We start from the raw sequence: 18,543 nt of genomic DNA on the forward strand, positions 1-18,543 counted from the left end.
CCTGTGACGGGCCCTTATAAGTTCTGCTTGTTGTTATATTATAAAGTTACTCTGCTGTTTGCCACAGTTGATTTCTACCCTTGGATCCTTATTGACCATAAAACATGACAATTTCTCATATTTTATTACCAGGATTGCACAAATAAGATGACTTTTCTTCCATAATGGTATACATAACTTACCTTTTCCATGTTTTATTTGCTTACAGCTTAGCTGTAATTGGATAATGGCCACTGTGACATTAAATGACAAAAACATAAATAAACTGTATAAGATTAAACATTTTATTCCAAAAGGTTCTAAAAGTAGTAGTGGCTCCTCACACACCCTGTAATCGGAGTGGATTAACGGTGCGATACTTTATACATTTGTTAGCGTGTGAATATCATTAGCTAGTTTGAAATGCAACAAACTTGATAATGAGACAGCAGACGTCTAAATCCCTATACGAGTGGTTCTGCTGAAGATTTGTGGGATATGATGAAACCTTAAACAACAGAAATCTAAAACAACTTTAGGTCCCCACCATGAATAAGGTAATTGTATTTAGCTTGTTCATTTTTTTCTTTCTTTACTGGTCTTTCAACCTGGTTACAAAAAAGACAGACATGCAAAGAAGTTCATAATTACTCTTTACCCACCAAGTCAAGATTAGTTGTTACATGAAATTGGAGAAAGAAAATTGATTAAAAAAAATAGCCTACCAACATGCACACACATATGCAAAAACAATCTGAATGATTCTTGAGTTCTGTCTCTGTTAGAAGTGATTGGCTCCCGGTAGTCCAGACTGTCACCCACTATCACTGGTGACATGATGTGACACATTTTTAGACCACAACCATTATAAAATATGGTTACGTGCTTTAAATTTGTAATTGTCACTGTTTAGTTAGTTAGTTTTTTTAAAATGTGAAGTCTCCTCGTCAGACTGTGGCTTTGCACTACTTGTAAATGGATTTCACACAGCTGTCTGGGATTTCACTGGGGTTTAATTGGGCCCGTCAAGTAGCCGCCCACGTTTATTAAAAAGGCCAAATAAAATGATTTTTAACGTGCATTTTCACACTTTCAAACATATTAAAATGTATTAATGGCACGTTTTATACAACAATGGATCTAATTGCGTTTGTAATAAATAAATAAAACAAAACGTTTCCCGTCCATAGCTCCCAGTGTCTTCTTGTATCTGATTTTTTTTTTTTTTTTTTTCCTGGAAGCATTGCCTCCAGGAGGGCAGTGCCACCCTTCCTTTATAAATCTCTCCATCTGGACCTCCCCTGTTTGCTTTTCACCACTTCTTTATGCGCAGGAGGACAAACATGAGGACCGCCGCTGGGACCATTGTTCTTTTATCCTTCGCTTTTTTAGCTACAGGTAGGCTTAAAATTGAATGGATCAAAACGGTTTTATATTGTCATGGGTGTCTTTACAAATCATCTTTGTTTTTCTTTATGGACCAAACAAACAGCTCAAGAGGCACAGGAATGCTCCGCTCCGCCGGAGTACCCGCACACCCGACTGGATAAGAAATTCACCTCCAGGCAGAAGTTCAGCAGCGGGCAGAAGGTGTATTACAGCTGCGCCGAGGACTTCACTCCATTCCGGGGGAGCAGATCTGTGGAGTGTCGGGATGGGAAGTGGAGCAAATTGACGCTAAAATGCGAAAGTAAGAGTGAAATATTATCAGGTGTTGCTGTTTTAAATTTTTTTTCTCCTTTTTTTTCTTTTATTAAATCACACATAATTAAACGTTTATCAAGAGACGCAGATTTTGATTATTTTCTATAAGCGCTTTGTCGCCCTCTGCTGGGCATATTGGAAATGTTTTTTTTTTTTTTTGTCCTGGCCAATTAAAATTAAAATGTTGACAAGTTAATTTATTTCAGCAACTCAGTTAATTGAGCCATATATTAATTACACACGGTTGGTTTTCAAGTATTTAATTATTGTTTAGTTATGGTGATTTTTGTCTTGGTTCGTCTACTCTTTTATATGGCAAAAAAAAAACAACAAAAAAACCACATTTGAGATTAGAATATTACATCTGACCACTAAAATGTGGGCTTGATGAAAAGTATGCTTAAAGGCTTTTATCCTTTCAAACTTTTAATGTGAAAAATGAGTGTCATCAGAATGCATCTTCTGATTTATCAAATATGACCAAGAGCCTTAAAACAAACACATGTACTTCAAATATCAACAGAAGTTTTTAAAGACTTTTTTTACTTGTATGATCTAAACAAAAAGGAGTTATATATACTTCTTCCAGAGTCTTTTAAATAAAATAGCATTATGATAAATCAACTTTAATCTAAAATAAAAAGATTTTGACATTTTAAATGTTAAACAGATTTTTTTCAGGTGAAGAGTTCACATCCTTATAGTCATTCATCTTAGAATTACTTGAGTAACTTGAATTGTATGCAGTGAAATCACTCGATATATAATATATGCAGTTTCCCTTCAGTTTAGGAGTATAACTGCCTAAAATCCCAGAATACTGCCTTGCAAAACATACAGTCTATTTATTTTATTCACACTAAGACCACAAACATCTTAGTTTGTGATTTTTAAGTGCCGTACTCCGTACTCTACACACTTTTGTCGGTGCTCAGTAATTTCTGTTAAACTATACTGAAGACCCTTTTTTTTTTTTTTTAAACCTGGAAATGCCAGCCTCACCTTTCTTTCTTCATATAAACCCCTGGCAGAGATATCATGTGGGAATGCCGGAGATCTCCCCAATGGGAACTTTCGTTATGAAGGGCAAACATTTGTTGGGGAGAAAGTTTATGCCGAATGCAACGAGGGGTAAGCTTTACGTTAATGAACGCATTTTATAATATTGAGACAATGGGCTGTAGATATTTAACTGTATCTCCATGTTGACAGCTATGTTGTGAAGGGAATGAACTACATGATATGCAAGAAGTCTGGATGGACCGGAGAATTCCCATCATGTGAAGGTAACTGAGGGTTTGATCGCATTATAAAGTGACACACTGTTGTTGCAACAGGAGGAAAGGTAAGGTTGAGTGGACGGTCTTAATAAAAATCCACTTAAGCTCTGACATGACGTAAAATGATGCCATGTAATCTAATCCCTTAATCTTTTTATGCATATTTTCCATGTCTGTAATACCTTTGTGAACTCACTAGCTATTCAATCATGCATGCATCCGGTGCTGTATGGATTGTATATTTCTTAAAGTATAACTTCATTACTTGCGCCACATGTTTTCCATCCAAAGTCACCTTAACGGGTTTTATGTGAAAACGCAAATGCCTTTAAATGTATTCACTCTTTTTATCCTTTTTAAAATCTTGTCATGTCACAACCACAAACTGTATTGTAGTTTTTATGTGGCAGACGAGCACAATGAGACATGATTTTAAAGTGGAAGGAAATTAATACATGGTTTAATTTTTTTTTCCTCTTCAAATTAACTGAAAAGCATGGAGTACATTTGTATTCACCCCCGCCTATTCTGATGCCCGTAAATAAAATCCAGTGCCACCAATTACCCTAACTGGTCCCCAATCGTGTAAAACTCAGTGTCATTTAATCTTTGCATGAATACAGTTGTTGCATGAAGCTCTGAGGGTTTGTTGGAGAGGAAAGGTGAAGACGCAGCATCATGAAGATGAAGAAACATGCCAGACAAGCCAGGGATGCAGCTGTGAAGAGGTGCAAAGTGGAATTTGTTGCAAAGAGATATGCTACGCTTTGTGCCTCTCGACCAATTCAGTTCAGACCATCTAGAAGTGGAAAAAGTTCAGCACAATTGCATATCTTCCAAGATAGGGCCCTCCATGTAAACTGATAGGTTGGATGAGAGGAATATTATTTAGAAGCAGCAAAGAGTCCTGTGGTAACTCTGGAGGAGCTGCAGAGATCCACAGCTCAGGTGGGAGACTGTCAGCAAGACAATTGTTCATTGTGACTTTTGTAAAAGAGGGGCAATCTGAAAGCCCCAAGGAATACCCATCTCTAGTTTACCATAAGTCAAGGAGAGGAGAAAGCAGACATCAAAACTGCTTTTTGTTGGTCTACTACATAAAATCACAGTAAAGTACATTGACATCTAGGGTGGTAACCTGAGAAAATTCATTCCCAGTTTAATACCTGTCTCAGCAGAGAAAGAAATCACCTGCTCCAGTCCAGCCGTGAACGGCTCTGTGACAAGAAGCGGAGACGTTTCTGTTCACCGTCTCGGAGAAACGATAACCTTCACCTGTAAGCCCGGTTTCCAGCTGGATGGAGCGCAGCAGATCACCTGTGGGGCCAATGGCCAGTGGCAGCCGGAACCCCCCCGGTGTATACCGTCCCCTGATGAAGCTAAAGAGTCATCGAACAAACCAAGTAAGCATGTATGCTTCTGCTTAGCCAGTCAGGATTATTATTATTATTATTATTAGTTTTTTGCTATTTGCCACAATCATTCCTATTCATTGACAGATCTACACCAACAGTTTATCTTGGTTAAACACAAAGTAACCCTGTTTTGATTCTTGTGTGTTTATCGCGTTATAATATCAGTGTATTGGTTTTACCAGCCTCTAAAATGATTTGAATATAATCTCCAGTGTACAAAACCGCAAACGAATTACAAGATATAATTTAAATGGAGAGGAAGCTTGTTCTTTATACATTGTTTACATCAAATATTGGCCAAACTTTAGCTGTTTGACAGATACCTCGTATGTAGAGCTGCACAGTATATGAAACCTTACGTCATTGCAACATCAAAGTATGTAATATCACAAATGCATAGGAGTGTGAAGATGCAATATTTACAGCGTTTGCACTTCAAGGGCAATGCTTTCATGCTCTGCTTTTTTAATCACTCATCTGACTTCATACCATACCAGCTTTATTTATAAAGCGCTTTAAAACAACCGCAGCTGAAACAATGTGCTGCACATAACTGCAATCTATCAACAGACATCAAAAGAAAACATTTATTAAATGACACAACAATGCCAGAAGATTAAACGCAATAAAACCAATTACAACTAATTTCAACGGGATGACTTAATCCATTGGTTTTAGTGTGGCGTTGGTCGACTTTATACAGCCATACCGGCTTTAACTCCTCTGAAAAGGCTTTCGACTAGGTTTGGGACTGTTTATGTGAATATTTGACCCTTTTTCTACATGTTTGTAAGGTTAGATGCGTTTCTTGAACAAGAAGGCCTGTTTCAGTCTCTCCTTTTAATTATTGCAAACTTGTTGATTATTTAGGGAAATGTGATGGCTTGGCTTATTACACAGGAGGCTTCTTGTCACAGTAAAATACCAGAATTGACTAAGCCTTCTGAGAGGGACCCTTTCACAAAATGTTTGTAGAAGCAGTCAGTATCACTTGGTGCTTGACTACATATACCTGTGGTCACAAGACTTAACATCTGCATTTAAGGAATTTGGATGTATGAATATTGCTAAAATAGTGGCCAACTGCTGGCGTTTCACTGCCCTTAATGTAGAGACTTGACATGGGTTTCTGTGAACACCAGAAGAGTGTGGAAAATGTGGATATTATCACATTATTCAACACTTTTCTCATAATTTATTCTGTTCTTAGGGTCATGCAGTCCCAGCTAGATTTAACTCTAGAACACTGTGGTATACAGAGTTGTCTGTGGTTTAGTCAGTGACTGCGAGGTGCACCAGATCCTGTGGCAGCAAAACGAGCTTGATAGTTGATATGAAGTGTTTTTTTTATCTTTTTGTTTTTTGCAGATGCCATATGTTTGGTTTTTGCTAAAATTTCTCTCCTTTAGTCCCACCTGTCCAATGAGGATTGTTCCAGAGATCGTATGACACATGCAACTTTGCAAACTTAACATTTATTATACTTTTCTAGAGGTGGTAACACTTGTTGATGACCCATTATCCATCCATTGTGTTTTTGTGCACCAGAAGTTACATTTAAACAATCCCGCCCGTGAACGTTAGATCCTCTTTATGTCCCGGTATGCAATATGCTGGTGAGGATGTACTTTTGTTCTATGGCTCTACCACTCCCCACCTCTTCCTTGTGAAACACACTGCAGGTGGATGTGATGCACCGCTCGCTGCCAGCAGCTCCAACGCCAACCTTGCAGACAAGTACATCACTATGACGACATTTTCCTCTGGCGACAAAGTCCACTACAGCTGTAATGTGGGATATACTGCAGCGGGTGGCAGCAGGACTCGCATGTGTGACAATGGAAGATGGACGCCCCTCAGGCTAAGATGTGAACGTAGGAAAGTTTTCAAAGTCTTTTTTGTGTGTGTGTGTGTGTGTGTGTGTGTGTGTGTGTGTAAAGTCCTATGAATGCTTGCAGAGTGCTTTAAGTATTAAAGGATCACATCCTTAGGGGAGTGGTGGCCTAGTGGTTAGAGCACAGCGCTTTAGTCCCAGAGGTTCTGAGTTCAACTCCCACAAGCTGCCATTCTGGGTCTGAGCAAGACCCTTAACCCCCAATTGCTCCCCAAGGGGATGGGTTAAGATGCAGAAGTGAATTTCTCCATTGTGAGATAAATAAAGTTTTATTATTATTATTATTATTATTATTATTATTATTATTATTATTATTATTCAGATGTGACAGAAAACTGTTTGTCTGTTTTCTCTCCATACGAGCTAAAATTGTAAAGCGACTTCCAGTTATGTAGCTCTTTGAAAGGCTTGATTAATATTGTAAATTTGAAGAAAAGTACAGAAGGGGTAAAAAAAAAGTGTTTTGACAGCTAATTGGCTGAAATGCATAACTGGAAATGAAGCGAAAGATTTCATAGATGTCGACATTTCAGTTTATAATTATGATCCATAAACATGAAATTTCCTCAGTTTGAGCTTTTTTTTTCTCGTTTTGTGTTTGAGAATCATTACACTGGTGGGATTTACTTATTAATAAAATATTGCTTTCTACAGCAATGAGCATTCAGCAACAGCTCTGACACTTATTGGGGAATTCAGGGCTAAAGTTTTGGGCCTTCTTTTTACTTAGAAGGAAACTGATCTTAGAAGGAAATCAATCAGCAAGTTTGTCATGCACCCAATCCGAGGTCACACCTGCCTAATCAGACAAACGCACATCAACATTTGTCACAACGTGGCTAAAAATGTATAGGTTCATGGGGTGTGATTACTTTTGCAGGGCGCTGTTTGCTCACAATCACTTAAATCCTTCGTAACATCTTTAATGTGTTCTGTTGTGTCAAAAGGAAAGCTGTGTGGCCACGCAGGAGAGATTTCAAACGGACAGTTTGTTTACACTGGCGTAGAGTTTGGAGACACAGCCACAGCCGTGTGTGACGAGGGGTAAGACTGGCTCTTTAACAAGCTGTTTTCTTTTCTGTTTTTTTTTTTTTTTTTTTTTTTTAACACATTTGGATTTGCTGTCCCCAACGATGTGAATTTGTTTGTTCGGACATCAGGTACATACTCGTAGGACGGGCCACGAGGCGCTGCTTGAGCAACGGCTGGGACGGTCGTCTTCCCGTCTGCGAAGGTGAGGTCATCCGTTGGGTACCGGGGTGTTTGCCAATGCTTTCAGCGATCCCAGAACTGTTGCATGTCCCGCAGCCGTCGAATGTCCGGAGCCGACTGAGACGAACGCCGTCAGGAGAAATTACGAGCAGGGGCCGTACACATACAGGAATGTGATACTCTATCAGTGCCAAGTGGGAAGCCTCGTGGGGCCGAGAGAGATAGTTTGCACCAAGAACGGCACGTGGAGCTCATCTCCTCCACAGTGCAGAGGTATTTAATCTCACCATGACCTACCCCACAGTTTTATACACATTTCTGCAGGCTGGTCCCAATGCTTAAAGGCTAAAACTAAAATAAAGGTTTCCTCTCACAGTTATAACGTGTCCGCCGCCAAATGTTCCCAACGCCTACTGGATTAACTCCCACAAGCGGACCTATCAGCCTATGGAGACGATCGATTCGTTCAGATGCAGACGCGGCTATGCTCTTGCTGGATCGAGACGCATCACCTGTAGCATGGAGGGCCGGTGGTGGCCGAGCCTCCCCCAGTGTCATCCTAGTAAGTACTTGTTGTGTGAAATTACTAACTTCAAGATGCCTTGTAATAATTACAATATAATTAACAAATATTTTGTGTTTTTCTCAAATATTTTCTTTAATTTTCAAAACATGGCTAATGGTTCATTGCACGCAGAATGATGTGTTTCAAGCATTTATTTATGGTACTTTTGATTATGGGTTGCAGCTAATAACCCCCCAAAAAATCCAGTTTTTAAGAAGAAAAAATTAGATGAGACTAATTAAAAAAAGATTTATCCTGATCCTGTTGAATGAATTGGTGCATTTATACTGCTTGGCACGGAGGCGATCAGCCTCCAACTCTGTTGAGGTGTTAAGGAATCCCCGTTTGCTTTAATAGGGGTCGTCTGCATTGTTGGCTCTGGAGCCTCATCTTCCTCTTAACAATACTCTGTAGATTCTGCTTTAGGTTTAGGTCGGGTGAGTTTGCTGGCCAGTGAAGCGCAGAGAAGCCACCTTCACTAAACCAGATTTTGGTATGTTGGCAGGTGCCAAAATCCTGCAGAAAAATTAATTCAGCATCAACCTAAAACTTGTCAGCAGAGGGAAGTTTAGGGCGACGGGATTGGTTGACAAATGTAGCTTGCACATAGTGGGACGGTGGTGTCGGCATGCACGAAGAATCCCATCAGTTTGGTTAAATGCGTTTAATTGGTTTCATCTGCCTCAAGTCTTAAATATCTCCTTCTGAACAGGTTAAATTATTTCAGGGCTCCTCCAATTGCAAAAAAGTTTTAAACTATTAGCGATCCCATTAATGTAATAAGATGGAAGCAAAACTTAAACCTAACTATTCAATTCAATATAGCGCCAATTCATTAAACATGTCATCTCAAGGCGCTTTACAAAGTCAAATTCAATCATATTATACAGATTGGGTCAGATGATACAGATTATACAGCAGAACTACTGAAAAGGATTCAGAAAAGATTAGACGGGCAACATTCAGATAAGCATTAAATGGTGTCTCTCCAGAAAGGTGTGTGTATATATATATATATATATATATATATATATATATATATATATATATATATATATATATATATATATATATATATATATATATATATATATATATATAAAAAATTTTCCCCCCAATGATATTCTACTTTATTGAATTCCAACTGTATCCTGACAGGATTTAGACTATTTTGCAATAATGCCTTCAATTTATTTTATGTTACAGGAACCTGGAGGGGCTAATTTGCTGCCAAAAGCTGGATATTGCAATATTTAATGCAATTTGTCTCATTCATTACTAACAATAAGAACATTTTCTCTTACAATAATTATTTTGAAAGCAATGCTTTCGTAAGTAAGAGCAACCTTTAATAATGCACTGTTTAATTATTTTGCTCCCGTGTACAATCATAACGACATTAAATACGTTGAAACAGAAGCTGAAGTACAGTATGTTTATTTTTAATAAGTGTCTTGGGCAGTAACAAGCGTGAACCTGTTTGGTTCCCCCTCTGTACAAAGTTTTTTTTTTTTTTTTTGTCCTTCTTTTTCTCCAAACGGCTTATAATGCATCATCTCTATAGACTAAACGGTGAGTGAGCGTCTCATGAACAAACAAGCTACAAGGAAACAAAAAAGGAACACCAATTGCATTCATTTGAAAAGACAATACAAAAACCAGACATTTTCTTTACATGAGCAATAACATTTCAAGTGCAAATATCATCAAACTCCAATACATCATAGCAAACTCTTGCTTTAAAAGGCAACACCTCAATAAAACCAACAACAATAACAGGATGCAGGAAAGAAGCTTGTTCTGGTGGAAAGAGACGGGGCGCACGCCGGTCACATGAGAACATGATGAGAAACTATGTCAGCTGTAGACGTTAAATGTGTATAGAAGGAATTATAAACGGATATAAGCATGCCCTCACATTCGGCAGTGAGGGCATATTCCCTTTGTGTCATCCAGTATGGTCCATAGGATATAGTGTCCAAACGGATTTTTATGTACAGAACAGGAAACGATGCGTCCACACAGGAGGGCAAGTTTTCATTCTCATTATGAACGTCCTGGTCAATGGAGGGGATCTTCATGCTCACTTGTTGACTAACCATTCATTCATTCATTCATTACCTGCTTGACTAAAGTGATGCTGACTGAGGGGAATAGCCTCTTATCTTGGGATAAAACCAGGAAGTGCCAAGTCATGAAAAGTCTAACATTTAATGACCCACCCACCCCCAAATCTGTGTGTTGTCACATTGTCTGAAAGTTGTACCCAATTCTCTCCATCTATCGACAATAGAAGCATCTGCCATTAATCCATAATGAACTTTTCTATTTATACTTAAATTGAGCCAATTAAAAATCTGGCAGTCTGTAAAAGTGACATTTTGAAACGAAAACCTACAGGAATCCTGTGTACAGTACCAGCCAAATCTGGCTTATATTCTCCTTTTTTTTTAAAAAAAAAAAAAAAAAAAAAAAAAAGGCAAATGAGCAGATTTCCCAAAAAGGCTAATTAAAGTCAGAAATGGTAGATTTTCTCTACAATTTAAATTATTTTACCCTGTTTAGTCATTCTTATCTTTTTTTTTTTTTTTCTGGCACACAATGAATATTTTCCTTTTCCACCAACTTTTTCCCCCCCAAAACTAGAAATTCATTTAAATCTAAATAAATGATAAAATAGTTTTAATGCAAGGAGTCTTCACAGCCCAAAACACATTTTGAAGTTTTCCTTGTGGGTCACAACAGGGCTTTTTTTTTTCTTTTCTTCATTGCACTTTAATAAAAACAGGACGGTTGGTTCCACATCTAGTGCACGCAACTACTCTAACCGCCCCATGTGAGCGGTCTTTGGAAGAGCTGTCTTCATTGGGACAGGATACAGAGTGAGTGGGGGGGCGGGGGGAGTGTTGGGTGTCTTTGGATTTGAGACTTGCAGGACCTCAGGGGCAGAGAAACAATTGGATCTGGGAAGAGATGAAGGGGGGCGGGGCTAAGAATCAGGAATAGAAATTTCAACCCTCGTCTAGTTTTATTTTCACTATTTACAAGACCAAAACAAAAACACACAAGATAACCGTAAATCCACAGACAATTAACGAGAGATTATCAACTTAATGGATGTAAAAAAAAAATAAAAAAAAAAATTACGGATTCTGAGCTTCCCTTTAGTTTGAATCCTACAGAATAGTATAAAGAGTACATGAGAAAGACAATGAGACTGAAGAATTAAAGTGACCTTTTTTTTAAAAAAAAAAAAGAAGCAGCAAACATAATGTCCCACAGAGACATTACTCTCACTCTGAAACATGTTTCCACCAGACATCACAACATCCAATCTCTCCCCATCATTTATCTCCCGAATGTCCGCTTGGTTCCATGGAATGACAAACCACACATTTGTGTTTGCTTTGTAGCTGGCTTGGGGTAAAAAAAACAAAACAAAAAGAACAATCAGAAGGAATAACCCGGAGGTTTGGGAAACACGGGTGCAGTCTTAAAAAAAACTGAAGGAGCAAAAACACGGATGAACTGTTTTAACAGTTGAAAATTGGCTCTAAGAGCTCAAAAATACAGCCGGGCTTCAAAGGAGCTGGAGAACGCAGGATTTAAGCGACCGCTCCTCCTCGAGGACAGCGCTCAGACACCAAAGATGGGACCAGAGTTACGCAACACTTTTACACAACACAATCACACTTAATGGTAGGAGCTGGAGCAAACACAATAACAAGCTCTATCAGGCTCAAACCGCACACACAAAATGTCACTCCTACTGTCTGAAATAGGCTTCTTCTTTTTTTTTTTCTCTTTTTTTTCTCCTTACACGTGGTTCCATTGCACAACACAACAGAAACCACACACTTAACATTCCCGCTAAACGCTAGAGCGCAGGAATGCAGACCTGGAGACAGAGGACAGAATAAACCTAACGCGGTTCCGAATTGTTGGGCGTTTCTCAGGTCTGCTGAGTGACGTGTCTAATGGGGTTTGTGTCGACGAGTCCTGGAAGAGCTGCGGCCTGAAAGGTGGCGGGGAAATGTCGGGAGAGGGCGAGGGGCGGGTCGGGGTGGGTGTCGCAATCCGGAGCCTCAGCAGCTGCCGGGTATTACTTGTATGGCCGCAGGAAGGCCGACACTTTGCTGCTTATGAGGCGTATGAAGGAGCGTGGAAGCATCTCGTTGGACTCCCGAGTGGTGTACTTAAAGTAGTGGTTTGGGTTGGCTAGCACGTCGAAAAGAGTCTTAATCAGTTTTTTATCCTGCAAAAATAAAAGAAATAAAATCAGGAGTCAAACACTCATTTTTTTTGCCATAATTCATTCAAACTGTCCTAATACCACAGTGCTTAAGAAAGTGTTTGACTAATTCTGTGATTAAAACAACACAATTTAGTGCATAAATGTGAAATGTATAAATATTTTTACAATACAACTAAAAAGTGATGCATGCATTTCTATTCAACTGCCTTTTACTCCCGAGATTCTTTGTCAAGGCTCCCATACAATCTTTGTCCAGCTGAGCAAATGGAGTTTATATGAAGTGCTGACTTTTGGATTTCTATTTGAAACTAAAGATTCCTTCTATTTTAAAATAATTCCCTACTGTGAGTTTGTCTGTCATATAATAAACTAATAAAATTCAAAGAAAATTGTGACGGCAATGCAAAAAAAAAGGAGGAATGTTTTTGGAAGGCACTTTAGAAAATGACACAGCTAGTAACATGTATGTAATTTTTTTTAAACATCTTTTAACTCATGTTCACAGAGAACAGTTTTTTTATGGGGGGGGGGGGATTAATACCACTTTACTGAACACCTCCCAACTCCACTGAATCATCCTGACTGTATCATATAAACACAAATTACATCTTTTTTTATTATTTTTTTTAAAAGGCCTCCGACCTTCAGGATTTCTTGGTGGTTTTCTGAAGCGTAGAGTCTTCCGTCCCGCACAATGTCTTCAACGAGCTGCTCGTAGTCCTCTGAAATCACAGCGGCAACACAAAAGATCAATAATGCAAAGCGACCTGTGCAATGCAACCGGCACCTCGTGCATATTTAAGTAAAAAGGTTAGCTGTTTAAATAATAAAATCCAGAGGCAAATCCTTACAAGTCAGAAAGCTCCCTTTGACGCATGTTACCATTGTCTGGTGGGAAACGCTACTATGAACCACAAAAGTTATGTGCTGACCATAAAGTGAATCACATCCAACACGCCTTATTCCGTTGCACTGCTGTAAATAGTACATTTCCACTGGTTAGCATCTCTCTTTTAAGAATGAATCAATTAACTGATTTAATTATATTAACCAACCAGATCAATGAGAAAACAGAAATATTATTCAGAAAACATTGGAACTGACACAGGATTTTGAGGAGTTGTTTACAGACTGCACGGCCCATAAAAAGCAACACAATGACTTGAAAGGTTGAGAGCGAATAAAAACAACAACATTGTAAGCATTTGTAAAATTAGGCGGCGCAAACTTCTGCATTTTATGCTTCAATATAAACACAGATTCTCCTCGAGACTGAAGACGACTGAGCTCATTTAGAGCCGGGCCTAAAATTATTCATACCCAACGGCAGATTAGACATTAAATTATTTTCATTCAACCGGGAACTTTATTTCTGACGAGGAATTAGATGAGTGTCTCTCAAAAATAAATGTAAATGTGTAAAATGACTGAATCTAATACCAACAAAAAGTGTTTTTTATTGATACTTAGAAAATGACATGCAGTTGGGGATGGTGTTGGTGCAGCAGTAGTGTCTGTGGCTGATGTACAGAGACCTTAGTCCTCCCAGGTTTGAGTCCAGACATCATTTCCTGTATGCTTACTTTCAAATAAAGGCCACGAGTGCCACAAAAATGAAAAAAATAAATAAAAATGCCATTCAAAATATTTATCTAATAATCAGTGGAATTTTTTTTTTTTGGCATCACAGCAATCAAACTTATCACAAGCTCGAATGTTTTGGATGTCTCCATCGCTATTTTAGCTATTCATCTTTGACTTCCAAGGCAGGTTAAGTTTACTTATTTAGCACTTCTCAGTAACAAGACAATTCAGAGTGCTGTCTTTGAGGTTTGAAGGCCTCCTTGCCATCACCCTCACCCTAATCTCTAGCTCTCTCCACAGATTAGTCATCATATTTAAATCCACAATCTGGATGGGCCAGTTTTAAACGTGTGTTGATTCAAATCAGAAGATGTTTGCCAAATAAAAAAAATAAAAAAATGCATTTAACTTTAATCTCCCAGGGCTATGAATGGATTTGGGCTTAACTGGATATGACGCTTCAACTGTCTAAGATGAATTGGGAAGCCACATACCATCATAAGTCACATAGGGAATCTGAAAACCTCTGGCGCTGTTGGCCTCATTAGACTTGAAGTTGATCCACAGACGTCTGGAGCGGGCTGTGAAGGCGATGGGCCGCTCGTACGTCTGACAGGTCTCGTAGGTGGTGATGGATGTAGCTGACCCTTGCACAAGCACAGATAAATCACGTTCGTAATCCTTTCCCGTATTGTGACCTATTTACGTTAAGAGAGAGATTAAAAGGGAAAACTTACAGTTCTTCCTCATAACGAGAACATCTCCGCACTCGTCTTCCGAGGGGAGGAAAATCTCCGGCACCACGATCAGGATCTTGCGCTTGCTCGGGGGGTTGATGTTCCAGATACACTCCACGTTGGCGGGGTAGTTACCCGGATAGTTCGGCGACTCGATGTAACCCATTAACTCGCCCATCTCACCACCACATTGCCTGTCTGGACAAACGGGAGCGGGGCCAGGTTAGGTCAGGATAAAAACAGGATGAAGACGTTGTGCACCGTCGCTCCAGCTCACTTTTGCACTGCGAGACGCTCGTGGCTCCGTCAAAGTCGGTGGTGGTGTTTCCCGGACAGGTGATGCAGTAGTTCTGCCTGAACTCTGTCTGATAGGTCCCCACTGGGCAGCGAATGCAGCGGTGGACGGTGGTGTTGTAGTAATGACCTGGAGAACACTGGACTGCAGGGGGGAGTGGACGTTTTTAAATTTCAGTCTTCTCTGTTTACACTGCAAAAACGGATCTAAAAATAAGTAAAATGTTCTTAAAATGAGTGTTTTTGTCCTAGATTTTAGCAGGTAAATAAGATTATCTGCCAATGGAATGAGTATTTTGACCCCTAAAATAATAATAATAATAATTAGATATACTGCACTTAAAATAAGATGATGGAGATGAATTGATCATATTTTAAGTGCAAAAATCTTATTCTACTGGCAGATCATCTTATTTACCTGCTCAAATCAAGGAAAAATGCATTCATTTTAAGAACATTTTACTTATTTTTAGTTCCGTTTTTGCAGTGTAGCTTATTTTTGTATTTTTTTAAATTATACTTCAAATCTGAATTTACTTTCATGGGGTTTAAATGGACAGACCGACATAATAGTACATAATTGTGGGGTAAATAATACATAGGTTAAGTTGTTTTACCAATGAAATGCAAAATTGTACCTTAAATTTGTACACTGCAAAAAGGGAACTGAAAAGCGAGTAAAATCTTCTTGAAATTAGTGTATTTGTCCTTGATTTGAGCAGGCATGTTTAAATTATCTTTCAGTAAATAAGATATTTGCACTTAAAATAGGCACAACTCATCTCCATCGTCTTATTTCAAGTACAATATATCTAATTATCTTATTCTAAGGGTAAAAATACTCGTTCCATTGGCTGATAATCTTATTTACATGCTAAAATCAAGGAGAAATACACTCATTTCCAGAAGATTTCACTTACTTTTAGTTCCGTTTTTGCAGTGTAATAAGCTTTCTTTTTGTCTGATTCAATATTTTTGCAGGAACGTATAGCTGCTAGTCTTCTGTGATATGTCACCAACAGCTTAAAAACAGAAATATCTTCCCTTTAAAAAAATAAATAAAAATAAATAAATAAATAGCTCAAGTTCAGCCTGACTGGATGAAGAGTGTCTGAACATGAGTTTTTATTGTAGCACCAGTTTAGGTCCTCCCAGGGTAAATATATAAAAATGGTAAACGGGTCTAGTTAGTTGAGTCAAATACAATATGTGCGATATTTTCTTCAGAATATCTGACCTTTGACTTCACAGTCGTGAAAGGAGCTGGCACCTTCCCGCTTGGTGCCCAGTCCTCCACCACAGGGGAAACAGAGCGTCCTTCCCAGGTCTGACTGGTAGGTTCCCTGAGGACACGGCTGGCAGGGTTTGAAGCCATCGCTGGAAAAGTAACCCGTTGGGCACTGGCCTGGGTTTGTTTCAGAAACCACAGAACAGGATCGTTAGGACATTTCTATTAGCTGCATCAGCGATGGACGCTCGGTCTGACTTACCTGCACAGGAGGAGATGTTTCGAGCTCCAACAGGCCCGTGGCCGTCGCTGCCAGGGCAGAGGTCGCAGGCCAGCTGCCCCTCTTTCTCCTGGAAAGTGCCGGGTGGACACTGGACACAGCGTTCCTGTCCCCCGTGGTAGTAGGACCCAGGCAGACACATTACTGGAAAACAACAAACAGAGCTGAGAGAAGCGTCAGCCTTTAAAGAGAGTTAGCCAAAAGCGCCTGATCCAGTCTTACCACATCTGCCATTGACCCTCTCCCAGCCGGGGGCACAGTGGTCCTGAACGGGCGCCGCCTGAGGAAGCTTCTGGGCCACCTCGTACTCCAAACCGGCAACACGGATCAGAAAGCGCTCTTGGTTGATGGACTTCTTCAGAGCCTTGATGTACGTTTTCACCTGCTTCTCCATGCGCTGCCGCAGACAGCTCAAGTTGCAGCTTCCTGGCCAGGAAGCAATTAAAAAGGGACTTGTGACTCAAACCGACGGCGGTCTGCGCCGCCACGTGCCGAGCTCAAACACGGAGACGGCTTACCTGTGGTGTCTCCGGGTTTGACCTCGGCTTCCAGCTCCAAGGTGATGCGCGTTACTCCTTTGTTGGAGGGATTGCGAGCGTGTCGTCCTTTAGCTTTCTTGGAGGAGTCGCATGTGAGGTTAACGAATGTCACCTGGCAGTTGCTGCAAGGCTGCCCCCCTCCTGCAGAGACATGTTATTACACACCGTGAAGCAGCGCCACACAGCGTTCACGTACAATCAAGCTATCCGATCTTCTGATTAGGAGACACTTTCTATAGGGCTTGTGGCAGAACGTATTTAAGCTAACAGCTGAAAATATCAGCAAGACATGACTTAAAATAAGGCTTTTAGTCGTATGAGAGTCAGATATATCTTTAGAAACAAATAGGTAAAGCTATTAAAGTAGCAGTCGGTCCATTATCTAACCAAAGTACCCCAGCACTGTAAGGCTGTCCTGCAGAAACTCCTGTTTGGATACATTCTCTACTTGTAAGTAAGTAATTAAAGTATTTATTAAGAGCTGTACAAAAAAAAATAAAAATAAAAAATAATATGAAAAATAAGATAAAATCACAATAAAAATAAACATTCGACGAAAGGAATGTTTAGGAAAGAGAAAGTTTTTAACTGCTTCTTAGAAGAGTCCACTTCATTAGGAAGTGAAATAAGTGGGACACAATCAGAAAACTAATGAACACCATGTAATATAGGTGAATGGTGTGTTACTTTACTGCACTTTAAAACTCAAACCTTTTAGAGCACAGGCACGCTATAGATTGTATTAACTTTACTTTAGTATGTGATTGGGGCCCTGGATCTGCAAAGCTCTAATCGTGAATCACCCAGCTTGGTAAAATCTGCACTGCAAAAACTGAACTAAAAATAAGCACAATTTTCTTAAAATGAGTGTATCTGTTCTTGATTTGAGCGGGTAAATAAGATGGTCTGCCAACGGAATAAGATTTTTGCACTTAAAATAGGAACAACTCATCTCCATCGTCTTATTTCATGTGCAGGATGTCTAATTATCTTATTTTAGGGTTCAATATACTCATTCCATTGGCAGATAATATAATTTACCTGCTCAATTCAAGGAAAAAAAACTAAAATTTTAAGAACATTTTACTTATTTTAAGGTCTGTTTTTGCAGTGTGGATCTAGATGTCCTCAGACACGACACTCTGTGCGGTTCAACACATAAGCGAAGACTGACCTGGTCCCAGGGTCCGCCCCCTGTCCTCGGTCCTGCCGGTCAGCTTCGGGTGCAGGTGACATTTGGCATTTTTGATCTTGAAAGAAGCCTTCTGTTTCACTGGAGGCGCCAAAGTCTCTACAGACAAACACAGCCTAGTGGGTGGGAGGACACTGAAGCATCATGCTGCTACCAGTAATCACATGTCAGCTCGTCATATAACTTTGATTTTAAATGAAAACAATGGACAGGTAACAAACCTATGCAGCCTTGAATGATGCTGGAATTGATCCTGGCAGGGGGCTTTCCTGTGAGAATCGGGATGCCGCAGCTGACCGAGTAGCTGTTATTTGTCCCTGAAAGAGTTAAAAGCACCCGATTAAAAGCAGCTGATATGTTTCCGGTTTGCTGTTGTGCATTTGTG

At 39.6% G+C, this 18,543-nt stretch overlaps 2 protein-coding genes across 4 annotated transcripts in view; one reads left to right on the forward strand and one right to left on the reverse strand.

Moving 5' to 3' along the window:
- The first annotated feature begins 1,236 nt into the window (after positions 1 to 1,236).
- Positions 1,237 to 9,468, forward strand: si:ch73-217n20.1 (complement receptor type 1). Of its 2 annotated transcripts, none has more exons than XM_036140150.1 (11): positions 1,237 to 1,377; positions 1,472 to 1,669; positions 2,715 to 2,814; positions 2,896 to 2,969; positions 4,139 to 4,366; positions 6,061 to 6,252; positions 7,220 to 7,316; positions 7,433 to 7,506; positions 7,581 to 7,757; positions 7,861 to 8,046; positions 9,256 to 9,468. In XM_036140150.1, exons 1-11 carry the CDS (start codon positions 1,305 to 1,307, stop codon positions 9,270 to 9,272), a joined length of 1,416 nt encoding a protein of 471 aa, XP_035996043.1. In that variant the 5' UTR covers positions 1,237 to 1,304; the 3' UTR covers positions 9,273 to 9,468. The 2 variants fall into 2 exon arrangements, with proteins under 2 accessions (XP_035996043.1, XP_035996049.1); XM_036140156.1 differs by having other exon boundaries at positions 4,142 to 4,366.
- A 1,043-nt stretch (positions 9,469 to 10,511) lies between these two features.
- scube3 (signal peptide, CUB domain, EGF-like 3) overlaps positions 10,512 to 18,543 on the reverse strand; it is a 138,625-nt gene continuing 130,593 nt past the window's right edge. For both annotated transcript variants that reach the window (XM_012865917.3, XM_012865916.3), the window contains 11 exons: positions 18,380 to 18,475; positions 18,141 to 18,257; positions 16,946 to 17,107; positions 16,650 to 16,853; positions 16,410 to 16,571; positions 16,157 to 16,324; positions 14,903 to 15,064; positions 14,626 to 14,823; positions 14,383 to 14,535; positions 12,947 to 13,026; positions 10,512 to 12,304 (listed from right to left, as the gene is read on the reverse strand). In XM_012865917.3, coding sequence (XP_012721371.2) covers positions 12,152 to 12,304; positions 12,947 to 13,026; positions 14,383 to 14,535; positions 14,626 to 14,823; positions 14,903 to 15,064; positions 16,157 to 16,324; positions 16,410 to 16,571; positions 16,650 to 16,853; positions 16,946 to 17,107; positions 18,141 to 18,257; positions 18,380 to 18,475 — 1,655 coding nt within the window. In that variant the 3' untranslated portion in view covers positions 10,512 to 12,151. The remainder of the gene's footprint in view (positions 12,305 to 12,946; positions 13,027 to 14,382; positions 14,536 to 14,625; positions 14,824 to 14,902; positions 15,065 to 16,156; positions 16,325 to 16,409; positions 16,572 to 16,649; positions 16,854 to 16,945; positions 17,108 to 18,140; positions 18,258 to 18,379; positions 18,476 to 18,543) is intronic.

Source organism: Fundulus heteroclitus, chromosome 1 (genome assembly GCF_011125445.2).
Source record: "Fundulus heteroclitus isolate FHET01 chromosome 1, MU-UCD_Fhet_4.1, whole genome shotgun sequence".
Lineage (NCBI taxonomy): Eukaryota > Metazoa > Chordata > Actinopteri > Cyprinodontiformes > Fundulidae > Fundulus > Fundulus heteroclitus.

What these genes read in the sequence shown, in the direction of transcription:
- si:ch73-217n20.1 (XM_036140150.1), top strand. Translation starts at nt 1,305, where the DNA reads ATGCGCAGGAGGACAAACATGAGGACCGCCGCTGGGACCATTGTTCTT. An exon ending in AGAGTCATCGAACAAACCAA is followed by an intron (nt 4,367 to 6,060) that starts GTAAGCATGTAT and finishes AACACACTGCAG; the next exon opens with GTGGATGTGATGCACCGCTC. An exon ending in ACAGCCGTGTGTGACGAGGG is followed by an intron (nt 7,317 to 7,432) that starts GTAAGACTGGCT and finishes TTCGGACATCAG; the next exon opens with GTACATACTCGTAGGACGGG.